This window comes from Staurois parvus, unplaced genomic scaffold, assembly GCF_062004578.1.
Source record: "Staurois parvus isolate SC_StPar_1 unplaced genomic scaffold, SC_StPar_1.0 ptg000027l, whole genome shotgun sequence".
NCBI lineage: Eukaryota > Metazoa > Chordata > Amphibia > Anura > Ranidae > Staurois > Staurois parvus.
This window is the reverse complement of record NW_028317823.1, coordinates 26,892-51,853: the sequence shown is the minus strand read 5'-3', so window position 1 is coordinate 51,853 and position 24,962 is coordinate 26,892. Positions and strand designations below refer to the sequence as shown.

Here is a 24,962-nt window from a genome sequence, read left to right as displayed (position 1 = left end):
GCTGCACATGTGAATGAAACCCAGTCCCCAGAGAATCCAGTACACTACTATTGCTAACCTTACCTACCTGGCTTTCATGCTGATCATCTGCCTTCAATAATTTACATGCTTGATTGACATGAAGCAACAAAGGGCTCTTCGACTTATCTGAACTGCATACTTGATTTGGGTGAATCAGAGTTGCATTGAAGCCAGTGGGTCATTATAAGAGCCAGACAAATAGCATTCTTAAGAAGTTTAGAAGGAAATCAGACTCTTATTTCTCTGCTGACAAGATTACTTTAAAGTAACACTGTTGCTATACTTGGTGTTACTAAATCCACAACAACAGTAAAAACAGTCTGTTTATGCAGTAAAGCATGCTTGTTATACTCACTGTGGAACCTAAGGGGTTAATCCTCTGCATTGTGTAAAAAGGCTGTTTGATCCTGACTTCTCTGATCCTCCCTTTCTTCCAGTGTCCCCCTCCTATCTCCTGATAAGACATATCATGTGGAGACACTGCAGATTCTCAGTTTGGTGTGTATTGCTAGAGAGGTTGTTTTGTTTTTTGTTTTTCTTGGGAGAGTGCATGTGATTAGCACAGGACCAATCTGAACTGTCCAGACAGAGGTCAGGGGTTCTGCATCCTCCAAGCTTTAACATATGCTCTGCTAGACACTGATAGAAGTCACAAGACTTCTCGAACTGCTGAGAAATGGTATTTTGCAGTTTATATTTACTAAAATAATTGCAGTTCCATGTTCTGTGTACTGTGAGGGACCAGAGAGAGTGAATGTAGGGTCCTGGGCTTAGTGACACTTTGTTAACAAGGCAAGCTATCCCTGCAAGAAAATGCTGGGAAAATTGAAAAGTTCAGTAATGTTGTTCTCCTGACCTCCACATCAGTACTGTGTCCTATTGGGTTGTGGAGGTCAGCAGAAGGAACCAGTGAGAGCTGCTGGGGACCAAGGTGATCGACTTTTCTGAAATTATTCATTTCCAAGCAGGCTTTGGGGATGATTCTGTAGCCTGGGTTCACACTGATGCGGTGCAGAATTCGCAGCAGTTTCTGTGCAAATTCCGCATTGCATCACAATCGCACCCTGTTCATGTGCACCGCTATGGGTATGTATCTTAAGTTAACACCACCTCAAAATCGGTCCACAAAATGAGGTGCGATGTGCAGAATTTGATCGCATAGGTGTGAATACCCATATGATCCGATTCTAGTACAGACTAAAAAGACTTGTAACTTGCTTAGTGAAAGCTTGAGATTTATTTTACATAGATGCAGAAGATTGAGCAATAGAAATGCAACTGCTGGTTTTAGAATAGCTTTTGAATCTTCTTAATGTATGTAGTTTTCAGCATTTACAATATTTTGTAGAAGCACGAGAACCTCAGTCTAGACTGGTGCTGAAGAGGCTGTTGAACCGGATAAGGACACAGAAGGATCAGTGGAGCGCTAAGAGCGATGCAGAGACAGCAAGTGACACTCTAGAGTCTGGATCTTTGCCAATCGAGAATGTAGCACACAAGGCTGTTGAACTGGAGGATAACAAGCCTGACACTAAAGGTAATCTATACCTGGCTACATCATTGTTCAGCTGGTCTTCCAGCTTGGCAAAGAGCTAAGCAATTAGGCTCCTTGCGCACCGACTCTCTTTTCGTCTGCTATTGCGTTTAAAAAAAAGTGGAAGAAAAATGTGTGACCATGTATTCCTACGGAACACTTTACACTGATTTGTTGTGCATCAGGTGCATTTTTTAAAATCCTGCTTGCTGCAGCTTGGTGCGGTAAAAAAATGCACCCAAAAGGCATCTTCCCATTGAAATCAATGAAAATGCATCAACTGGTGCCTTTTCGGTGCATTTTTGAGTCACATGTCCTGTAAAAACACTGCAAAAATGCATATGCGTTTTTGCTAGGATCATTATGAAACCAGCCTTACGGTTATGGTTCAGGTGGGATGAACACAACATAGGTATCTTTGCACATCACCTGTGTGGTGATCATTTCGCCATGGTCCCTGAGGAAAACAGGAGGCATTTACACAACTTTAGTATTTGCGTTTACTTACACTTTAATCCCAGATAATCTATTTTTCTCTATAGTGATCTCCTTCTTTTTTTTTTTTTTTTTTTTTGATCACTTTATGTTGCAGCTATTTGAGTTGTTGAATATACTGATAATTGATTGTTATTCTCCCATCAAATAAGTTTGAACACATACATTTATCTACACTACTCAAAGAATTAAAGGAACACTTTTTATTCAGAGTATGGCATTGTCAGTTAATCTCCTGGGATATTGATCTGGTCAGTTAAGTAGCAGAGGGGATTGTTAATCAGTTTCAGCTGCTTTGGTGTTAATGAAATTAACAGGTGCACTAGATGGGCAACAATGAGACAACCCGCAAAACAGGAAGAGCTTTACTGGTGGAGGCCACTGACATTTTTTTCCCTTCTCACCTTTTCTGATGGGTTTTCACTAGTTTTGCATTTGGAATAAATAGATAAAGTGATGTAGCGCTGCTAATAGATATACATCAATCCGTCATAGTAGATAACCAAAGTGAATACACTGTGATCATAATAATGAAGTGAATAAATATATACAAATATCGTACATTAATACAAAGAAATGTAGATAGATAAATGCTAAAGTGCTTCAAATGCATTTGTGTATAAGTTCATGTACTGTATTCTTCGCTCCATAAGACTCACTTTATTCCCCCCACAAAATGGAGGAAAATGTCTGTGCGTCTTATGGAGCGGCCAGCCCGGTATTCCCGCCGCCGCCGTGTTTAGAATACTGGGCTGGCCACTCGGCTCTACTGTGCAGAAGAACCCGTTCCTCCGTCCTACCTATTCCTCGGTCCAGCAGTGTCCTGCTTCCAACGGCCATCTTCTTTCCTTGGCTCCAGCATCTTCAGTGTGGGCACCTGGCTGTGACTTCACAGCCAGGTGCCTACTGCGCATGTGCTAGAAGTGCTGCGCTTTGTGAATGGCCCTGTAGTCTTCAGGGACCTGTCACGTGTCGCACAAGACTACGGGGAGGGGGTGGGGGGAGGGAGGACAACTCCACGGAAGTGGGAGCGGGTACCTGTCAAATTCACTCTCGTGGTGACCAGTAATGTGGATCTCGCCAGCTGGCACGCACAACATGATTTCATCCTGAACTCAGTCTGCCTTATCCTCCTGTATATATTCATTATTATGAGCACAGTGTATTCACTTTGGTTGTCTACTATGACAGATTGCTGTATATCTATTAGCAGAGCTACATCACTTTATCTATTTATTCTGTTTGTATTGTTGGAACACAATTGATGTTGGTAGCAGCATTCACGGAAATTGGCTATTATTTTACATATTAATTAGTAGGTGCAGAAGTTATTTCACTTATTAATAGTTTTTCATTTTGCTTGGGTCAGTGTCACTATGGGTAGCATGAGGTGATATCTGGACCCTACAGAGGTTGCACAGGCAGGTCAGTTCCTCCAGGATGGCACATCAATACGTGCCATTGCCAGAAGGTTCTCAAGAGCATGGAGGAGATTCCAGGGAACAGGCAGTTATTCTAGGAGAGTTGGACAGGGCCGTAGAAGGTCCTTAACCCATCAGCAGGACCTGTATTTGCTCTTTTGTGCAAGGAGGAACAATGATGAGCATTGCTAGAGCTCTATAAAATGATCTCCAGCAGACCACTGGTGTGAATATCTGACCAAACAATCAGAAACAGACTTCATGAGGGTGGCCTGAGGGCCCGACGTCCTCTAGCTCTATGGTGCACACTTCCCGGCACCATAGAGCTCGATTGCCATTGAATACCAGAATTGGCAGATGAGAGCAGGTTCACCCTGAGCACATGTGATAGACGTGAAAGGGTCTGGAGAAGCCGTGGAGAATGTTATGCTGCCTGTAACATCATTCAGCATGACTCTTTTGGTGGTGGGTCAATGATGGTCTGGGGAGGAATATCCATGGAGGGACACACAGACCTGTACAGGCTAGACAGTGGCACTCTGACTGCTATTAAGTATCGGGATGAAATCCTTGGATCCATTGTCAGACTCTACGCTGTGTGTAGTGGGTCCTGGGTTCCTCCTGGTGCACGACAATGCCCGGCCTCTTGTGCTGAGAGTATGCAGGCAGTTCCTGGAGGATGAAGGAATTGATACCATTGAATGGTCCCCACACTTGCCTGACCTAAATCCAATAGAACACCTCTGGGATGTTGCGGTCCATCTGACGCCGCCAGGTTGCACCTCAGACTGTCTAGGAGCTCAGTGATGCCCTGTTCCAGATCTGGGAGGAAATACCCCAGGACACCATCCGTCTTCTCATTTGGAGCATGCCCTGACATTGTCAGGCATACAAGCATGTGGGGGGCATACAAACTACTGAGGACCATTTTGAGTTGCTGCAATGACATTTCAGCAAAATGGACTAGCCTGCTGCATCATTTTTTCTATTTGATTTTCGGGGTGTCTTTGAATTCAGTCCTCTGTAGGCTGATGGTTTTCATTTCCATCAAGCGATGGGGCATCCTTACGTTCCTAACACATTACCCAGTCCATATCAGTATAGATATCCAACATGATGTTTTTCCCCATTGAGATCTGATGGGTTTTCAAAGTGTTCCTTTATTTTTTTTTGAGCTGTGTATTTGTAGCCTTTTTCTAATAGCATTGCTTCCATTACATAATCTCTGCTTGTCCTGCACCTGAACTTGTAGAGGTACAAGAGACACTGAATACACTGAATTTAACAATGCCTTGTTTAACTGTCTAGCTTGCTGAGATATACTCACACTTTTGTATTCTGTACTTTGTTTCTCCGAGAACCTGAGAGACCACATTTAACTGTCATCTTTCCCATGTTGGAAACTTCCTTCCAGTTTGATGTATTATTTCACAGGCAGGTAAAGCCACACTTTGATCTTCTTTGCCTTTAGAAGCAGAGGATGTGACGGATAACACGGTTCTGGCTGGAAATTCTATCCTTCTGCATCCACAGGAGCAAGCAGCACGCATCAGAATGGAGACAGAGAGGAAAAAGGAGGTGAATTTTTTTGTTCTGTGCCTTTTGTGCTGCTCACAGCTGGACAGTTGGTGGATGAATGGAATTCAAAGCTCCTACGCACCAATTAATATGAGTGAATCTGTGTTAGTTGTAACTAGTTACTTGTTTCTTGACCTGTGGATATGAGATGCGCACAAATCATACTTAAATTTGCATACCGTTTTATGCTTAAACAGACCTAAACTCCGTTAATTACATTTCAGAAGCTTTAGGGCTTGTTCACACTATACATGCATAAAAACTGATGGAAACTGGTGCGCAGATTTTTTCTAGCAGAGACCTCAGTTTTCATGCTCGCTGAAATGAGTTTTTGTATACATGTTACAGATCACTGTGCAGAAAAAATCTGCACGTCATACTAGTGTGGTGTGAACGGGGCACATCGAGAACAATTTATTTCGCTGTGCCCTTGCTGAAAACTGACGTCTGCATCATGGTGTGAACAAGCCCTAAAGTGGAACTTCACTCTCTCAATCAACATTGACAGTTTTTAATCCTTGTGCTGCCAGCATTAGTAAATAGATAAGAAAAGTATATCATTTTTACTTGTTTTTTAAACTTTTTTTTTTTCATATTTCTTCAGCTATTTCCTGTTTTCCATGCCTAGGCAAATTGTCATTCTTCCCAGGAGTCTTCAGAAAGGGCGGAGGGGTTTTTATAAGCTAAGCACACCCTCCTGCCTACATGCCTCAGCTAAGAGCAGATGGATTCAAGGAATTAAATGCTACATGAATCATTGGCCCTTACTCAAGATTGCTACAGCCAGAAATGCTAGGGGGGTGTCTTTCAAAATGATTTCACAGCAAAATAAAGCATGGAGTCATGGATGAATGTGTTTACTTTGAATATTAAAAATGAATAACATTTTAACACTTTAACGTTACTTCAAAAGTTGGTTGCAACATTTTCATATCTGCATCTTTCTTTTGAAATACACCCTGTTGTTCAGCCACTTCATGTAACTGAGTTGCAGTGCCTTGAAAACGTATTGATACCCCTTAACATTTTCAACCAAAAACGTAAAACTATTTTATTGGGATTTTATGTGATAGACCAACACAAAGTGGCACATAATTGTGAAGTAGAAGGAAACTGATAAGTGGCTTTGAAAATATTTTTACAAATATCTGAAAAGTGTAGTGTGCTTTGTTCTCAGCCCCCTTTAGTGTGATGCCCCTAACTAAAATCTAGTGAAACCAATTGTCTTCAGAAATCACCTGATTAGTAAATTGAGTCCACCTGTGTGTAATTTATTCTCCGTATAAATACGGCTGTTCTGTGAAGCCCTCAGAGGTTTGTCAGAGAACATTAGTGAACAAACAGCATCATGAACGCCAAAGAACACACCAGACAGGCCAGGGATAGAGTTGTGGAGAAGTTTAAAGCAGGGTTAAGTTATAAAAAAAATATCCCAAGCTTTGAACATCTCATGAAGCACTGTTCAATCCATCACCCGAAAATGGAAAGAGTATGGCACAACTGCAAACCTACCAAGACATGGCCGTCCACCTAAACTGACAGGCTGGGCAGAGAGAGCATTAATCAGAGAAGCAGCCAAGAGGCCCATGGTAACTCTGTAGGAGCTGCAGAGATCCACAGCTCAGGTGGGGGAATCTGTCCACAGGACAAATATTAGTCGTGTACTCCACAAATCTGGCCTTTATGGAAGAGTGGCAAGAAAAAAGTGGCATTGTTGAAAGAAAGCCCTGTTTGCAGTTTGCGAGAAGCCATGTGGGGGACAGCAGACGTGGAAGAAGGTGCTCTGGTCAGATGAGACCAAAATTGAACTTATTTGGTTTAAAAACAAAACGCTATTTGTGGAGGAAAACTAACACTGCACATCACCCTGAACACACCTTCCCCACCGTGTAACGTGGTGGCAGCATCATGTTGTGGGGATGCTTTTCTTCAGCAGGGACAAGGAAGCTGGTCAGAGATGATGGGAAGACTGCTGGGGTCAAATACGGGGCAATCTTAGAAGAAAACATGTTACAGTCGGCAAAAGACTTGAGACTGGGGCAGGGGTTCACCTTCTAGCAGGACAACGACCTTAAACATACAACCAGAGCTACAATGGAGTGGTTTACACCAAAGCATATTCATGTGTTAGAATGGCCCAGTCAAAGTCCAGACCTAAATCCAGTTTAGAATCTGTGGCAAGACTTAAAAATTGCTGATCACAGAGGCTCTCCATCCAATCTGACAGAGCTTGAGCTATTTTGCAAAGGAGAATGGCCAAAAATGTCCCTCTCTAGATGTGCAAAGCTGTTAGAGACATACCCAAAAAAAACTTGCAGCTGTAATTGCAGTGAAAGGTGGTCCTACAAAGTATTGACTCAGGGGGGCTGAATACAAATGCATGCCACACTTTCCACATATTTATTTGTTCAAAATGGTGAAAACATTTATCATTTTCTTCCCACTTCACAATTATGTACCACTTTGTGTTGGTCTATCACATAAAATACATTTATGTTTTTGGTTGTAACGTGACAAAATGTGGAAAATTTCAAGGGGTATGAATACCTTTTCAAGGCACTGTACACTATGTCCCGGTCTCTCATTTCTGTACTTGCATTGTCACTCTGTCATATGCATCCCTGGTGGAGACTGCAAGTGGCTATTTCAACATGCATTTCACAGGCATAGCATCACTGTTATCACCATATGATGGAAAGCTTTTCAGAGCAATGGTGTGCAGCTGATGCTGAAGCATGTGTATGTAGACAACACGTGACTGCAAGGTGATTCTTTTCTATACCCACTGTACATGGCTGACTACCAATGTCAAGATTTGCAATGCAACTAACTCAGGATAAGCATGCAGGCAGTGAATTCACCATTCTTTTATTCTACATTTGTGTTCCCAGTCAGTGACACAGAATGCATTGAAGCCATTGAATGAGCATGATAGAAAGGCAGCTAACAAATTACAGAGTCGGCATTGCCAGCCTGTATTTCTTTCTTGACATGTTTCTTTTAAAGTCATAATCCTGTGTTGGGTTGATTGAGTAGCTGAGGTACTCTCATACCTTTAAAGCAGATTCGTGAAAAAAAGGTATCCATTGTGGTTAACCTAGTATACAGCATTTACCAGTAATGTGCCATTACAAAGACCAGCGCCACGGCTCTTTGCAGGCTTCTCCTTGTTGCAAAATAGAAATGTAGTATACAGCAAAATGTTTATGGACATCAGACCATTACACATATCTGTATGACAAAGTACATAAACACTAGGTGTATTCAGTGAAGGATACTTTTCAGTTAAGGGTACTGTTAGTGCTGCAGAATACAAATCTGTTTTAGACTGTTTTACACTTTCAGCTTGTATGTGGAAACAGTTTGGTGAAGGCCCTTTTTGGTTGCAGTGTGACTGTTCTGTATACAGAGAGCCAGGTCCATAAAGACATGTGACCTCTTAGATTGCTTTTGGTGCCACTCAGAGTAGAGATGAAAGCATATCCCTTTGTCCCAGAACATGGGGTGCAGGCTTGTCCTAATACCAATCCAGGGGGCTAGTAAATGTAAAGAGGAAAGGATTGCTGCTGCTCCCGACCAGCCCAGGTAAATAAAAAGCCTCAGCCTGCATGTCTCCACCAAACCACACACCCGGATTCCTTTCATCCTTACCACCAGGGGCTTAGTTATAGGGTCATGATGTAGGTATGATTAGTTGTCCACAAACGTTTGGTTAGATAGTGTACAACAAAAATTCAGTGGTGGCGCTTCACACCTCTGCTTGTTACATATGTGGGCTGCACTTTATTCATAAAAGCACAGATAAACAGACTTCTTCATTTTGGAGGTCCAGCAGTGTCACTGAGCAAATCTTTTCTTTCAGCTCCACCCTGTAATTGACTTTTTCATGGCAGGTCAATAAGGACACCAACTAAGTTTTCTAACTTGCTGATGCATGCATCCTGATTTGGTTACAGATCTGTGTGTGAATTGTAAAAAGTACCGAGTAAACATATAAAAATATGATACTCCTACTATATCTTGAGATCAGTGTACACATTGGATATGTAAAAATTGCTCAGTCATTTCCTTTTAAGGGCATGTTTACATGTGCAGCATTGTTTACCGCCCCTCTGAAAAGCAATCTGCAGTAGATCATAAGAGCCATCTATTTTTTTCAGATAGGCTGAACTTATTTAATTTAATGTTTTTCCAGATGGAAGACCTAGAGTGGCAAAAGATGGAACAGCTAGAGTTACTGAGAAGATTGGAAGAGGAGAGGCAAGCTCTAGAGGAAGAATACTTCAGGGTACAGCAACAAATGCAGGTCACCAGAAGAGGAGAGATGGAACAGGATAGAAGTGCGACTATAGAGGACGAAGGGTCCGGACCAACAGCACCTGAGACTGAGCCTAGTGTAAGAGTCTGTTTTCGTGTGTGTGTGTGTAGTTTTTTTTTTTTTTTTTTTTGTCTTCAAAGTATATGTTTTTTTTTTTTTTTTATGGTTTGTACATGTTTAAATGCATGTAGAGGTAGATGAGGATAAATCCTTTTGTGAATAGTGGTGCAGTTCACACCCTCACACTAGAGATCAATGTTCTTGTATTCATGTCAAAACTTCTCAAGTCTATGGGAATGGAAAAGCAGTTTGAAAGATGTCACATGCAACACTCAAATTTGAAATGATCAACAGATGCAACACTCAATTTTTAAACTGATGTTAACAGCAAGCTGCATTCCTATGTTGACAAAGGTCATAATTCACACAATAAATATTGCATGCTCATACTTCATGGACACCATAAAGTTTGATAATGACCAAACAATGCTATTTGGACTCAAGTTTTACAGGGCTTGATTGTGACTAAAGCCAGCAATGTTATCTTTTTTTCTTTCTTAAATTTAGATTTAGGTTGAAGTTATAGTGTTAATGTCATATTATTTGTTACCATAGGAGCCTTCTGTTCCGGAGGCGCATGAGTCTGCTGAGAATCTGCATATTCAAATGATTCGAGAGTACCAGCAACGTCTTGTTGAGCAAAACAGGTAATTTATTGTCGTGTATATATGAATATACACTCACCGGCCACTTAATTAGGTACACCTGTTCAATTGCTTGTTAACACAAATTACTAATCAGTCAGCCACATGGCAGCAACTCAGTCATTTAGCCATGTAGACGTGGTGAAGACGACTTGCTGAAGTGCAATCCGAGCATCAGAATGGGGAAGAAAAGGAATTTAAGTAACTTTGAACGTGGCATGGTTGTTGGTGCCATATGAGTTGGTTTGAGTATTTAAAAAACCTCTATCTCCTGGAATTTTCCTGCACAACCATCTCTAGGGTTTACAGAGAATGGTCTGAAAAAGAAAAAAAAATACCCAGTGAATGGCAGTTGTGTGGAGGAAAATGCCTTGTTGATGTCAGAGGAGAATGGGCAGGCTGGTTGGACATGATGGGCAACCATTACTCATGACAATATGGACCTTAATCTTTGAGGAATGTTTCAACCTCAGAGATTATGTCCAACTCGGTACTAGCAAGGTGTACCTAAATAACGTGGCCAGCAAGTGTATATGTGTATGTTGTCCCAGAAGTCCACACTTAGATGCAAGTCAAATTTTATACATTCTTTGCAGTAGGAATTATATTTTTGTGAGGTACTCCTAAGGGTCAATTCCTTCTAAAGGGATGCAAAAAATGCAGCTTTTCGTATTAGAATTCTGAACATGCGTCAGTGGATTATATTGAACACAGACCCTCCCATTCGCTAATGTATTCCAAGGACAGTTAGACTTTATTGCCCTTCCCGCATGTAGGTCTGGCAATAAACGGAGTAAAGATTCACATTCGCAACTAAATCACAAGCTCTTTTTTTTTTTTTTTTTCTTTCTTTTATTAGGGTACATAAGCAATCTGTGGATGAGGCACGGAAACGTTTACAGGAATACCAAATGCTGTTGAAGAAGCGATATCCACACTTGTCAATATCTCACCAAAGGACGCCTGATAGTAGTATGCAAAGCCCAAAGCCACAATTCTTAGAGTATCCACCTTCATCTCCTCCTCCTGCAAATGTGATTATGTCTACTTTTAGGAATGAGTTACTTAAAAATCCAGTTACCATTAAGCATAACTCAGAACAACAGCACAAACCAACTATTTCTCAAACTTCCGGGGCCCCAGAGCCGGAACAGATGAGTTCAAGGAACGGGAGCGCACTGCAGGTTCCAGTGTTGACAGGTCCTAAATTGCCTGGTGACTTCTTACCCCAAGGTGGTATGGACTGCAGCAGGCTTGCTGATAGCATCAGGAATCTAGGGGGTGCTAGTCCCTTAGAGAGCGATATTGGGGAGGAAAGAAGTCTCCAGGAGAATTTACCTCAGACGTGTTTTCCTTATCAAAGTCCAAATCAGAATGATACTAGATTTCCATATGCTGATGCTGTGTGTGAGAAACAGTCAACTTCATCTAGCCCTGGAGATTATGACACATCGTCTAGCACAACATACCATCCATTGCCTTCAGAACTTTCTTTAGGTCTACCACAAATTGACCTCCCTGATCCAGCTATCCCTTTGCAAGTGCCCAGATTACATGTGATTGAGGACCAGCCATTAGGAGATTTTTCCAATGTACGTGAGTTCAGAGAAAGACTCCTCTCCTCCACTGTGGGGATCAGAGCTCAGCAAGACCATCTGAAGGCCATGCAAGATCAGCTAGACAAGCAGAGGGATTCTTTACTGTTCAAGCAAAAGAGCCAGGAAGAGCATCTCCTTCAGAAACAGAAGCAATTGGAAGAGCAAATAAGAAGCTACCAAGAGTCACTTCAAAATGTTTTTGGCTCCAGTGAGGTAAGAGAACAGTGGAGCCAGAGCCAAGAAATATTGAAGCAGCAACTGAAGCTTAAAGCTGTATTTATACTTAAAATTAAAGTCAAATTTAAATTTGACACCCACGCATGCCTGTGTTGTGACGCAAGCAGCTTACAGCAGATACGATACAGTTCCCTTTTTAAAAGGAATATGTGAAGCGAAGCAGCGGCAAATAATTTCATATTGCATTAATGATTGCATCAGGTTTAAAAAAACTCACTGCTGCAATAAGAGTGCACGCCTGTGGTTATTCTATACTGATAAGACTGAACCAGTAATATATGTGAATAAAACTTGCGCTTAGTATACCGAGTGAATGTTGCGAGATTGCAGCACCCTACAATGTCGGAATACTGAACAGTGAAACAATATACAGTATCTCACAGAAGTAAGTACACCCCTCATATTTTTGTAAATATGTTATTCTATCTTTTCATGTGACAACACTGAAGAAATGACACTTTGCTACAATGTGACGTAGTGAGTGTACAGCTTGTGTAACAGTGTAAATTTGCTGTCCCCTCAAAATAGCTTAACACCCAGCCATTAATGTCTAAACCTCTAGCAACAAAAGTGAGTACACCCCTAAGTGAAAATGTCCAAATTGGGCCCAAAGTGTCATTATTTTGTGTGATCACCATTATTTTGCAGCACTGCCTTAACCCTCTTGGGCATGGAGTTCACCAGAGGTTCACAAGTTGCTCCTCCACCTTCCGTTTTGAGGATGCTCCACAGATGCTCGATAGGGTTTAGGTCTGAAGACATACTTGGCCAGTCCATCACTTTTACCCTCAGCTTCTTTACCAAGGCAGTGGTCGTCTTGGAGGTGTGTTTGGGGTCGTTATGTTGGAATACTGCCCTGTGGCCCAGTCTCCGAAGGGAGGGGATCATACTCTGCTTCAGTATGTCACAGTACATATTGGCATTCATGGTTTCCTCAATAAACTGTAGCTCCCCAGTGCCGGCAGCACTCATGCAGCCCCAGACCATGACACTCCCACCACCATGCTTGACTGTAGGCAAGACACACTTCTCTTTGTACCCCTCACCTGGTTGCTGCCACACACGCTTGACACCATCTGAACCAAATAAGTTTATCTTGGTGTCATCAGACCACAGGACATCCATGTCCTTAGTCTGCTTGTCTTCGGCAAACAGTTTGCGGGCTTTCTTGTGCATCATCTTTAGAAGAGGCTTCCTTCTGGGACAACGGCAATGCAGACCAATTTGATGCAGTGTGCTGTGTATGGTCTGAGCACTGACAGGCTGACCCCCCACCCCTTCAACCTCTACAGAAATGCTGGCAGCATTCATATGTCTATTTCCCAAAGACAATCTCTGGATATGACGCTAAGCACGTGCACTCAACTTCTTTGGTCAACCATGGCGAGGCCTGTTCTGAGTGGAACCTGTCCTGCTAAACCTGCTGTATGGTCTTGGCCACCGTGCTGCAGCTCAGTTTCAGGGTCTTGGCAATCTTCTTATAGCCTAGGCCATCTTTATATAGAGCAACAGTTCTTTTTTTCAGATCCTCAGAGTTTTCTTTGCCATGAGGTGCCATGTTGAACTTCCAGTGACCAGCATGAGAGAGTGAGAGCGATAACACCAAATTTAACACACCTGCTCCCCATTCACACCTGAGACCTTTTATTACTAAGGAGTCACATGACATTGGGGAGGGAAAATGGCTAATTTGGCCCAATTTGGACATTTTCACTTAGGGGTGGACTTACTTTTGTTGCCAGCGGTTTAGACATTAATGGCTGTGTGTTCAGTTATTTTGAGGGGACAGCAAATTTACATGTTATACAAGCTGTACACTCACTACGTCACATTGTAACAAAGTGTCATTTCTTCAGTGTTGTCACATGAAAAGATAGAATAAAATATTTACAAAAATGTGAGGGATGTACTCCTGTGAGATACTGTATACCTAATAGGTGCCCATATCCCTTAAAGAAAGCATTAAAAGTAGATATTTTCTAAAAAAAAAAAAAAATCAACTATGCAGTGTCCATAATACAGTATAAATACACTAAATCACATAAAAATCCTCCTGCGCTCTTATGGTAAGTGGTGAATAAAGAACTAAAAAGCAGCCAGCATCTGTCCCATACCAAATAAGGGCAATATGAATAGAATGTAAAGTTGATGCAGCGCTAAAAGACTAAAGCCTAAATGCAGTATATAACCAGATAGTGAGTAATAACATGACCCAAAACCACCTAGGGATACACAGAAAACAATAGCCCTTAATAGACTAGTAACAGTGGTTAAGTGGTTAAGTGCAGGATAAGGTGTCCATAGTAAATACAGGGGTGTAAGTGAATCACAGCACACTTCAAGGAACGTGACCCCGGGCAGTCTTGCTGCAGTGGCCTCTCACCTCCACTCTACGACCCTACAGGGCCATAAAGCGTAATGTAGATCACCACGGAATCCTCCAATTCAGGGACTCTTTAGATGGATAAATAAACAGGGACAGAATTCCTCCAGGCCAGTGGATGAATAGAAGGCACTCTCCTCCAATGTCACAGCCGCTCATATGCCCATAAATGAGGAGATAAACACAATCCTCATAGTGTATTACCGCTTTATTTGAATATAGGCAACAAACAAAGAGGGAAGGTAATCCACTTACATAACAGACGGCTTGTATGGAGATGCAATGCTGGGTGTACAGCAGGATCAAAAAGGTGCACCAAGATGGCGTCACGCCGGAAGTGCGTCACCACGCTATTGCCGTCGACGCGTTGCGTCACGTACCTCGTGACTTCATCAGGACAGCGTGATTGGCCGGCGGCACTTCCTTATAAAGGCCGGGAACCGCACCCATCAAGACCACAGTGGGCGGTGCGATCGCGGCCATATTCTAATAGTCCAGCATGCCAAGAAAAACCCAGGCAGCCATATAAATGTAGTCTAATAAGGACAGACCTTCTCCCATTAGGTCTAGCAATCCCAGTGAAGTAATACACTATAAAAAGAGCACCACACATCAATGTCTCTCCATAATCAACGCATAGAGAGACTGATATATAAAAATAATAAAAAAAATGTATATAAATATAGAAAAACACATAATATAATTTAATGAAAATCAGAAAAAAATATATATAAAAAACGAGCATAATCATATAATGCCCTATACAAAATACACTAAAAAATATATGAATAAAAATTATATATATATAAAAAAATATATATATATTAAATAAAATGATGAAAAAACGCTCCTTTGTAATCCTGCATGAACTCTATACATCAAGTACTAAAAAACACATAATATCTACATGGAAGAGGTTATCGATCACTGATAAAACAGTTCAAGTCGAACTCAATATTGAGTCCCATCGGGGCAAATGTATCCATGAGAAAAATATATTTTGATTCTATCTGACTTAGAGATCTCACTTTGTGGGACCCTCTCCAGTGTTTCTTGTATTTCTCGACTCCCCAAAATTTAAGACCAGAAGGGTCTTGATTATGGTATAGCCGAAAATGATTGGATAGACAGTGTTTCGGGAAGCCCTTTTTTATCTTCTGGACATGTTCTCTCAACCGGACCCATAAAGGTCTTTTTGTCCTTCCCACATATTGCAAGCCACATCCGCATTGGAGAACATACACAACCCCCTCCGTTCTACACGATATAAAGTCCTTAACTTGAAAAGACCTACCATTACTAGTAGCTGAAAAGGAGCTCAATCTAGTGTTGGAACCCCTGGTGGCTCTACAGGCATAACAGGTCTTACACGGGAAAAACCCTTTATGGTCAAGAAACGTAGCCTTAGGACTTTTAATAGGGGGGTTCAATACACTACGAACCAATTTGGACCTAAGAGAAGGAGCCTTCCTATATATGAATTTAGGTGTAGCCGGTAACAATTTTGAAAAAATGGGGTCGGTTATTAGAATGGGCCAATAACGTCTGAATACACTTTCTATCTGTTTATAATTACTGGTAAAATCCAGAATAATCGCCGTGTGATCCCTCAAATCTTCTGTCTTGGGTTTATCAACAAGAAAGTTACTCCTCATCGTTGTTCCCACTTCTACGATCTTATTTTTAATCATTTCTCTCGAATAACCTTTGCTACAGAATCTCTCTTCCATAATGTTAGCCTGCTCATAATATTCCTTGATATCTGTGCAATTCCTTCTAAGTCTGACCAGCTGTCCTTTTGGGATATTCATCAGCCAAGGAGGGAAGTGGCAACTATCTAGTGGAATGTATCCATTCCGATCTACTTTTTTGAAAAAAGTTTTAGTATGAAGATTATTATCCTTCACCGAAATGCACAAATCCAAATAATTAATGGAAGTGCCACTTATTTCCCACGAGAGCTTAATGCATTTATCATTACTATTTAACTGATTTAGAAAGAATAATAAATCAGATTCCAATCCATCCCAGATGATAATAACATCGTCAATAAACCTTTTATAAAGGAGTAGTTGTTTAGGGGGATTCTGATACACTGCCTCTTCCTCCCAGTGGGCCATGAAAAGGTTGGCCACACTGGGAGCAAACCTGGCTCCCATAGCTACTCCCTTCATTTGATTGTAAAACTGTTTGTTGTACCAGAAGTAGTTATGGGAGAGACAATAATCCAAACCTTCCAGAATAAATTTCCTCTGTGGCCATAGAAGGTCACTAAATGATCTAATACCCCAGCCCACCGAGTCCATAGCATCCTTATGATCAATGATGGTATATAAAGCAGACACATCTGCACTCGCAAGCAAGGTACCATCCTTGATATGGATACCATCTAACAATTGTATAAGGTGTTTAGTGTCTCTCAGGTAGGCCTTAGTTTGTATAACCAGGGGTTGGAGGAAAGTATCAATATATTGACCCATCCTAGACATTACTGATTGTATCCCAATGACGATGGGTCGTCCTGGTGGATTCAAGGGATCTTTATGCATCTTCGGTAGGGTATAGATAACTGGTAATCTACATACATCTGGAACCAGATATAACGCTTCTTTTTTGTTAAGTACCTTAGTGTCCTTTCCCTTCTTGACTAATGCAACAAGATCCTTTTTAAATTGACTGGTCGGATCTTTTGATAAGGGGAGATATGTATTGGTGTCACCTAATTGTGACTCCAATTCTTTTTCGTAATACTCCTTAGAAAGTATCACTATACTCCCCCCTTTATCAGCAGGTCTGATAACTATATTGTCCCTTTTGGACAGTCGCTTCTGTCCAATGTACAATGCTTTATTTTGCCTCATTTTACCAAGATCAAGTTTTTTCATATCACTAATGACCATTTTCTTAAAAACCTCTAACTGATTGTTGTTAGTTACTTGAGGATTAAATAAAGGTTCCCGGCCTTTATAAGGAAGTGCCGCCGGCCAATCACGCTGTCCTGATGAAGTCACGAGGTACGTGACGCAACGCGTCGACGGCAATAGCGTGGTGACGCACTTCCGGCGTGACGCCATCTTGGTGCACCTTTTTGATCCTGCTGTACACCCAGCATTGCATCTCCATACAAGCCGTCTGTTATGTAAGTGGATTACCTTCCCTCTTTGTTTGTTGCCTATATTCAAATAAAGCGGTAATACACTATGAGGATTGTGTTTATCTCCTCATTTATGGGCATATGAGCGGCTGTGACATCGGAGGAGAGTGCCTTCTATTCATCCACTGGCCTGGAGGAATTCTGTCCCTGTTTATTTATCCATCTAAAGAGTCCCTGAATTGGAGGATTCCGTGGTGATCTACATTACGCTTTATGGCCCTGTAGGGTCGTAGAGTGGAGGTGAGAGGCCACTGCAGCAAGACTGCCCGGGGTCACGTTCCTTGAAGTGTGCTGTGATTCACTTACACCCCTGTATTTACTATGGACACCTTATCCTGCACTTAACCACTTAACCACTGTTACTAGTCTATTAAGGGCTATTGTTTTCTGTGTATCCCTAGGTGGTTTTGGGTCATGTTATTACTCACTATCTGGTTATATACTGCATTTAGGCTTTAGTCTTTTAGCGCTGCATCAACTTTACATTCTATACAGTATAAATACAGTTCTTAAAAAAAAAAATGCACTCATAATTTGCATAAAAAAAGCTTACTCCACATAAACTAGCAAAAGTGCTTTCAGTGCCAATACATATTGGTAAAAGTGCTCGTGTTCATCCCCTATGCACAGCTCCTTACCAGAAATTGAGATCTCAAACAAAAAAAATCTATATGAGCTGTGCTGTGACCTTCATCCAGATCTGTATCAGTGAAGGGATGTCCCTTGCAATCACTTTGCCCAAATCATTAGCAGCACTCATCAGATGTCAGCCACATAATAAACAAAATGCAGGAGAAACCTCATGGTGTAGTTTATTTGCAAATAATTAAAAAAAAAAAAATCACTCACATGTGAAAATTGAAATACAAGCATACACAAAGCACTGCTGCGGGTTCGGCAGGCATGCATGATGCTGAACCGCTCCGCCTGACACATTTTCCCTAAACAGTCATTATCCGGAATGGAGGCTGGACATGTTTTGAATGGCCTGGCCCTTAAAAGGATTTTCTTGGGAAGTGAAACACCTGTGCTGGGAGGGTGAAATCACTCACAGTGAATCTAAACATGCTCTGTTTGACTGTCTTGGAATAAATGTGAACCCCTGAGTCCTGAGAGGCAGCATCTATCATAGGCTTTATAGACTGGAAATGGGGTATTTATATTGGTACATTTTCATGATAATTTCTTTGTTTTGCTTTGAACCCTGGACAGAACAAGCTGCCTACTGACTTCTGCCAGATTCTGAATAAGGATCGTTCTCATTTTATGTCAACTCTCTTAGAAGCTCTGGATGACCGTAGCCAAGAAGATCTCACACTGGAACTTGGTAGGTATTTTGTATCCAGTATAAACGTGATTAAAACCGGGACAGAAAACATTAGAGACATATGGTAAATATGTACCTGCCAAAGAATTTTGGGCTTTTGTAATCTTGTTCAGCCACTTATCTCTTCTTTCTGGTTCAGCCTTATAGCTTCCTGGGTCACTTCCCTGGTCACTGGATAGATACAACGATGCCAATTCACTGACCAATGAACATTGTTGATGGAGAGGTGACATTGGGGGGCTGCTTAGCTCCGCCAGGAAAATTAGGGTCAGGTTCCTAAATCGGCAGTGGGGCAGAGGTGGTTGATTCAAGATTGACTTAGGGGTATTCAAAATCCTTCAAGTCCATTCACAAACATGTAATTCATTTAGGTGTTTCGTTGTTTAAAATTTTAAGTACGTTAAGCCCTTTCGTCAGTGTTTTTTTGAAGAGTGATATGCAATAAAAATCTGTCAGCTGCTTTTTTCTTAGCTTTTACTTTACAAACTGCACTGTCTTTTTAATGGCTTGTGCTCCAAGCAATATTTCACAATGGTGCTACTATTAGATGTGTCGTCTTTGACTGTCATAGTTGATCTCAGTGGATGTGATGGTGTTTTATGTCCTTTGCAGTGCTTGTCATAGTTCTGCTGGGCATGTGATATTTTATCTGTTGGGTGCATGATCACATTGGGTTTAACTTGTGCCCAGTGTGCACTTTCACATTCTCAGGAACCAGTGTTTCCAGTTCTTCAGATTACCAGTAATGATGGGATTTTAAAGTAAAACTTCACTCTCTCAGTCAACCTTTACTTTACTAACCTTTTTAATCCTTATGCTGCTGGCATTAGTGAATAGGAAAGTATATCATTATTGTTTTAAGCTTTAACATTTCTTTAGCTACTGGCTTCCCTGCCTAGATAAATGTCATACATCCCAGTTGTCTTCAGGAGGGGAGGAAGGGCTCTCTCAACTAAGCACACCCTCCTGCCTGCATGCCTGGGCTAAAGGCAGGTGGTTTCCAGTAAGTAAATGCTGTATGAATCAACTGCCCTCACTCAAGATGGACACAAGCAGACTTGCTAGGGGGTGTTTTTCAAAGTGATTGCTCAGCAAAATAAAGCATGGAGACATGGATTGATGGGGGACTTTGCGTTGAATATTAAAAATGAATTGGGTAGCTTTTTTGGTTTGTGGTGCTCAGATGCAGTGTAGTTTGGTTTTAAGCAATTTTATGGGCTGGTTACCTACATATAAGTATTCTGAATAACTTTTTGGCACTATATAAATACATACAAATGTGGCTGTGTATATTGAGGGCAGTGTAGAAGGCTGTCCTGTTACATTGTACACGTCATTTGAATATGAATATGGCTTTGTTTTCATTGTATTGAATGCTGGAGAAGGTCAAATACAGGTATTATGGGCTTTCTGGGGCTGGGTGTTGGTATTCTACCACAGCGGTGATCACATGATAGTAGGTTTTTATAAATTTCAGATATGTTTGGAGATTCTTGGTTTGTGTTTAGGAAAATTTGCCAATTTCAGGCAAAGTGACAGGTTTTCTCGAGAACTCTACTAGCTATTTAGCTAGTTACTAACCTGGAACAGGTGCAAAGCAGTGAAGTGTTGGGGCACTGCAAACTAAAGATACTACCCAAAAACTTGCATCTTTTCAAAAGAACCAGTGATGAATGGGCTTCCTCCAGACTCTACGTATTGAGTGTTTTGGACCTGTGTGCCAAGGTTTGGGCTATGTCAATGAGTTGACTTTTAACAGCAGTTACAGATGCTCCAGAGATCATTTAGAATTCATTGACTGGTACATTTGACCTTCTTCTGAGCTAGCCGGTTGTCGGTGTTCATAATTGGGCTGCTGGGAGAAGTCATAGAAAAAATCATCAGCCATGGTCCTAGTGCTGCAAATGGCATTCAGATTGCTGCAATCACCTGTCCCTCAGCCAAAAAGAAAAAGTAGGAAGGTGCGAGCAAATGGAAAAGGTGGCAATAATGAATATTTTTATATGATATAAAATATGATATTTTTTCCCAAAGATTGGTGTTCTGTTTCTCGTATTGCATTAAAGTGGTTGTAAATGCTGAAAATTTGTAGTTTTTTACCTTCATGCATTCTATGCATGAAGGTAAAAAACATTTTGTGTACTTCTCTCCCCTCAACCCCCCCTAATACCTGAGCCCCATCTCAATCCAGCGATGTGCATGAAAGCCTTGGCTGTCCTGAGACTCCCTCTCCTCCTTGGTTGAGACAGCAGCAAGAGCCATTGGCTCCCACTGCTGTCAATCACGTCAAGCCAATGAGGAAAGAGTGGGGGTGTGCTTTGTCTTATGGACGCATAGAGCTGAGCCCAGGAGCGAGCGCGCACCAGTGCCCCCATAGCAAGTGGTTTGTAATTGGAGGTCACTGGTCAAGTGGGAGGAGCCAGGAGCACCAGCGGGGGGACCTGCAGAGAAGAGAATTGGGGATGCTCTGTGCAAAACCATTGCACAGAGCAGGTAAAAAAAAAAAAAAAAAAGCTAAACCTTCTATTACCACTTTAAGACCTTGTTATAGAGGGACTTCCACCCCACCACTACCTGACCCTCAAACCTGACTTGTCCTTGTAATATTTTAATATTTTTCTCTTTACTGTTGGATGTTGGAGAAGTCTAACACTTGTGTTCTTGCCATCATATGACCAGTTACTCTCTTCTGCAGGTAATGACCTTAGTAGCAGTGTTCTCAAACCTCCAGGAAGAGAGCAAAGATGGAGACCTTCAAAGCCACCTGTTACAAAAACCAAACTGGGCCCATTCCTTGAGCAACATGAGTTAAGCGCCATCATGGAAGTGGAGACGCCCACTAGCGGCCGACGTTCTAGCGCAGGACTAGCTGAAAGCAATGTGACTCAAACAGGTATCTCGTGTCCTCCGTTTGAAATGTGTTTGCATTCAGTGGTTGAATGCCAGAATACTGCTGTTTGACTTAAAAAAAAAAAAAAAAAAAGGCAAAAAGTACTCAATAGTAAAGCCCTATTCACATTTAGGTTTTCATAAAGTTCAGGCTGATAGTTGTGAGGCCTGCATTAAGGAGAACTTGCCCATTTCAGGCAAAGTGACAGGTTTTCTTGCTTTTTAAAGTAGAACTATAGGCAAAACTCCCCCCCCCCCCCCCCCCCCATTTTACATGGAGCAAGGGAGGGTTATGACTCCGGTCCGATTTTTTTTTTTTTTTTTTTTTTTGCCATTTGTGTCCCGTTGTGGAGATTTACTTTCACTTCCTGTCCCATAGCCAAACAGGAAGTGAGAGAAAATCCCTGGAAAAATGGGGACGAAGACATAAATAAAAACCTGATAGGGTTGTGCTTGCTTTGGCAGCACTAAATATGGAACAATACAGAGAAGATTAGCATGGCCCCTGTGCAAGGGTAACACACACATTCATAAAGCGTTCCACTGAAAAAAAAAAAAAAAACTGACAGGGCTCTAATCCCTCTGCACTCTGTCCAAAACTGGAAAAAAATGTGCCTTCAGTTAAACTTTAAGCAATTGCTAACCTGGAACAAGTATAAAATAGTGAAATGTTGGGCACTGGATAGTAATTTTATCTTCTCAAGAGAACCAGTCATGCATGGGCATCTTTTAATACCTGATCGCTGATCTTTTAGTACTGGAATACTGAGTAGGTTAGGGTCTGTATTCTCGGGCAGTGGGCTTGCTTTTGACATCAGTTTTCAGATGCTTCTTAGAGATTCAGACTTCATTTACAGGTCTATTTGACCTGAATTTGACCACCTTCAAGTTGCTTTTGCATTCCCATGACTTAGATAGAGAGTTACACATTTATGACATGAACAGAAGTCTGCCAGTGCAGATCTTTGTTGCTGTGCATGCTTACCGCTTGATTTTGTTCTTTTTTTTGCTTTGGCCTCCTGACAGCAGCCAGGCCAACTATCTTCTTGGGTAGAGCAGATTAAACTAGGGAGAAAGCCTTGGGTGTACTAGATTTATTTTGGGCTGAATTTCTACAGAATATGCTCCAACTGAATTCAATTTAAATCTGCTAAATGTGCAGCAAAGCAAAGGTGCTCAGTGTGTAACATACTTTTTTTTTTTTTTTGCTGCCTTCTTTTTTATGTAAAGCCACTATAGTCTGAGGAGAAAAAGCCTGTCTGTGAGTATGCTGTCATGTGGGGCCCTTTCTCTCTGTGTACAGGCAGTTGTCTCTGCATAAGTCCAGCACACCAGCTACTGAATCTGACATAAAGATCTGCTCTAACAGGAAGAATGAGCTGTGCGCTTTGTGGAGCTACAGATCTGACTCAGCAGAGGACCTCTGCAGAGAGTTTAAGGCTTTCCTACAGGGAGCAAGGGTCTCACTATGCCACTGCTGGCAAAGGATGGGTTATCCTACTCAGGATTTAACTGCTTTGGAAAGGAAAAAAAAAATAAAAACTGCAAGATGCTGCACACCTTTTTGTTTTGATTAACCTGGAGTGTACTTAAACTGTGAGTTTAGTTGAACTAAATCGGCAGGTCAGCACTCATAGATCACGATCTACCAGTAGATCCATGGCCAGGTGACTGGTAGAACGCGGTCTGGACTGTCTGACCTGCCATCCCAGAGCATCAAACAGCGTGCAATGTAGAGGGACTACTTGTAAAGTTGGAGCTGTAGAAGGGAGCAAGAGCAGCATAAGCCAATTCCTCCTCTGTAGTGCCAGCTCCTGTCCCATGCAGAGTGATGCCAGCTGCAGCCCACCTCTTATCCCTGCTAGCGGTTTCCAGAGTGGTGCCAGCAGCAGGAAAGAAGAGATCTTCAGGACAGTGTGAAGCAATACACTGGGCATAGCATACGGCTGCTTTCACACTGACACTCTACTTGCAGCTTTCCTGTGCTTAGCCATAGACTTCTATTTTATTCTGTGGGTTTGGTGAACTTTCTGAAAGTGCACCAAAACTCCTGCATTCAGTTTGGGGGGTGGTAAAACACCCCATAGTTAAGATGTGTTTTTACGTGTGAACGAGCCCTCAGGTTGCCACTGTCAAATGCAACTAAGGGCTCATTCACACGTGCAGCAGGCACTGCCGCTCCTCTGAAAAGCAACCAGAGTGTGTTTGACAGGTGGTGAGGAGACAATATGTTGCCTCCTCACCACCTGACTTACACCTGTGATTGCTGTGCAATGCGCGTGATTGTGACACGGTAGTACAGCAATGAGAACTTTAATTCAGGTGTGAGGAGGTGACACTGACCGGTGATCTTTGACTTCTGCCATGTTTTTCAGGTAGATCTTCACCACTTTGAGGTTGCCCACCCCTGGGCTAAATAATCCTAACTGCAGTAAATATAATTCCAAAAATTCCAATTTATTTTTTAATTCTGTTCAAATGTTTTTATTTTTTTTAATTTAGGTCAGAGTGATTTTGCTAGAGCAACAGAAGTCCTTTGTCATCCGGACAGAGAGCTAGATCTTTCTGGACTGTCGATTACCAGCATTGACCGCAGTGGTAATGAGAGCTCAAACCAAAGCCACACTAAACTATCCTGGAGAGAAATGTTAACTCTAGAACTATCCCATGATCCCAGCAGCACAGGTAACAGCTGTTTGGTTGGCTGCACTGGAGATATTGATGTCAGCCAGATGTTCTTTAATTTTTTAACTCCGCAAAGTAAACTGCACTCTATTTTTAAAGTACAATACAATCTTAGATTTTTCTTTTCTGTGTTTGTTACTCATTAGCTCTACCATGTTTAGTTGTTTGAATTCTGCTATCTGAGGTCATTTTTAGCTCTTGAGAAGCGAAAACGATCAATGATGAAAAATAGCCAAATCTGATTACCAGCATAGCTGGTAGGTGATCTATCATTCTGAGAAGCCAAGTGTGTGAATCTTTTTCTGTATGTTGTGACTGTTGTCTGTAAGTGTTGTATTTTGAATGGGACAATGTGGGTATGGTTATTTGTCTGTATGTTTGAGAGTGTGTGGACGGAGAGTATTTTCTGTGTGTGTGTTTCATCTGAGCGATGATGACATCTGTGCTGCCCAGAAATTACCCATGGTGGTGTCTACACTTGATCTGAGCTCAGATGTGTTGTCCTGCTACTCGTCATGCATTATTATTGAGGTTGAACATGTGGTTGGAAACCCTGATTAGCTTAATATGTATATTTAAAAATGGTAACTCTTGGAAGTTCTTTATCTCGGTTTCATA

The 24,962-nt window shown here is 41.7% G+C and overlaps 1 protein-coding gene, 1 non-coding gene and 1 pseudogene across 2 annotated transcripts in view; all 3 read left to right on the top strand.

The window, feature by feature from the left end:
- Nucleotides 1-24,962, top strand: part of CEP295 (centrosomal protein 295) — a gene marked incomplete at its 3' end in the record, with an annotated part of 92,304 nt that overhangs the window by 40,455 nt on the left and 26,887 nt on the right. Inside the window, exons 10-17 of the mRNA XM_089656765.1 lie at nt 1,370-1,558; nt 4,943-5,049; nt 9,245-9,445; nt 9,983-10,074; nt 10,931-11,882; nt 18,656-18,770; nt 21,466-21,663; nt 24,162-24,344. Of these exons, the coding sequence (XP_089512891.1) occupies nt 1,370-1,558; nt 4,943-5,049; nt 9,245-9,445; nt 9,983-10,074; nt 10,931-11,882; nt 18,656-18,770; nt 21,466-21,663; nt 24,162-24,344 (2,037 nt within the window). The remainder of the gene's footprint in view (nt 1-1,369; nt 1,559-4,942; nt 5,050-9,244; nt 9,446-9,982; nt 10,075-10,930; nt 11,883-18,655; nt 18,771-21,465; nt 21,664-24,161; nt 24,345-24,962) is intronic.
- Nucleotides 22,109-22,209, top strand: LOC149471133 (U6 spliceosomal RNA; annotated as a pseudogene).
- On the top strand, nt 24,558-24,624 carry LOC149471132 (small nucleolar RNA U2-19). The gene has a single exon (XR_016307289.1). It is a non-coding gene; the product is annotated as a small nucleolar RNA U2-19 (small nucleolar RNA).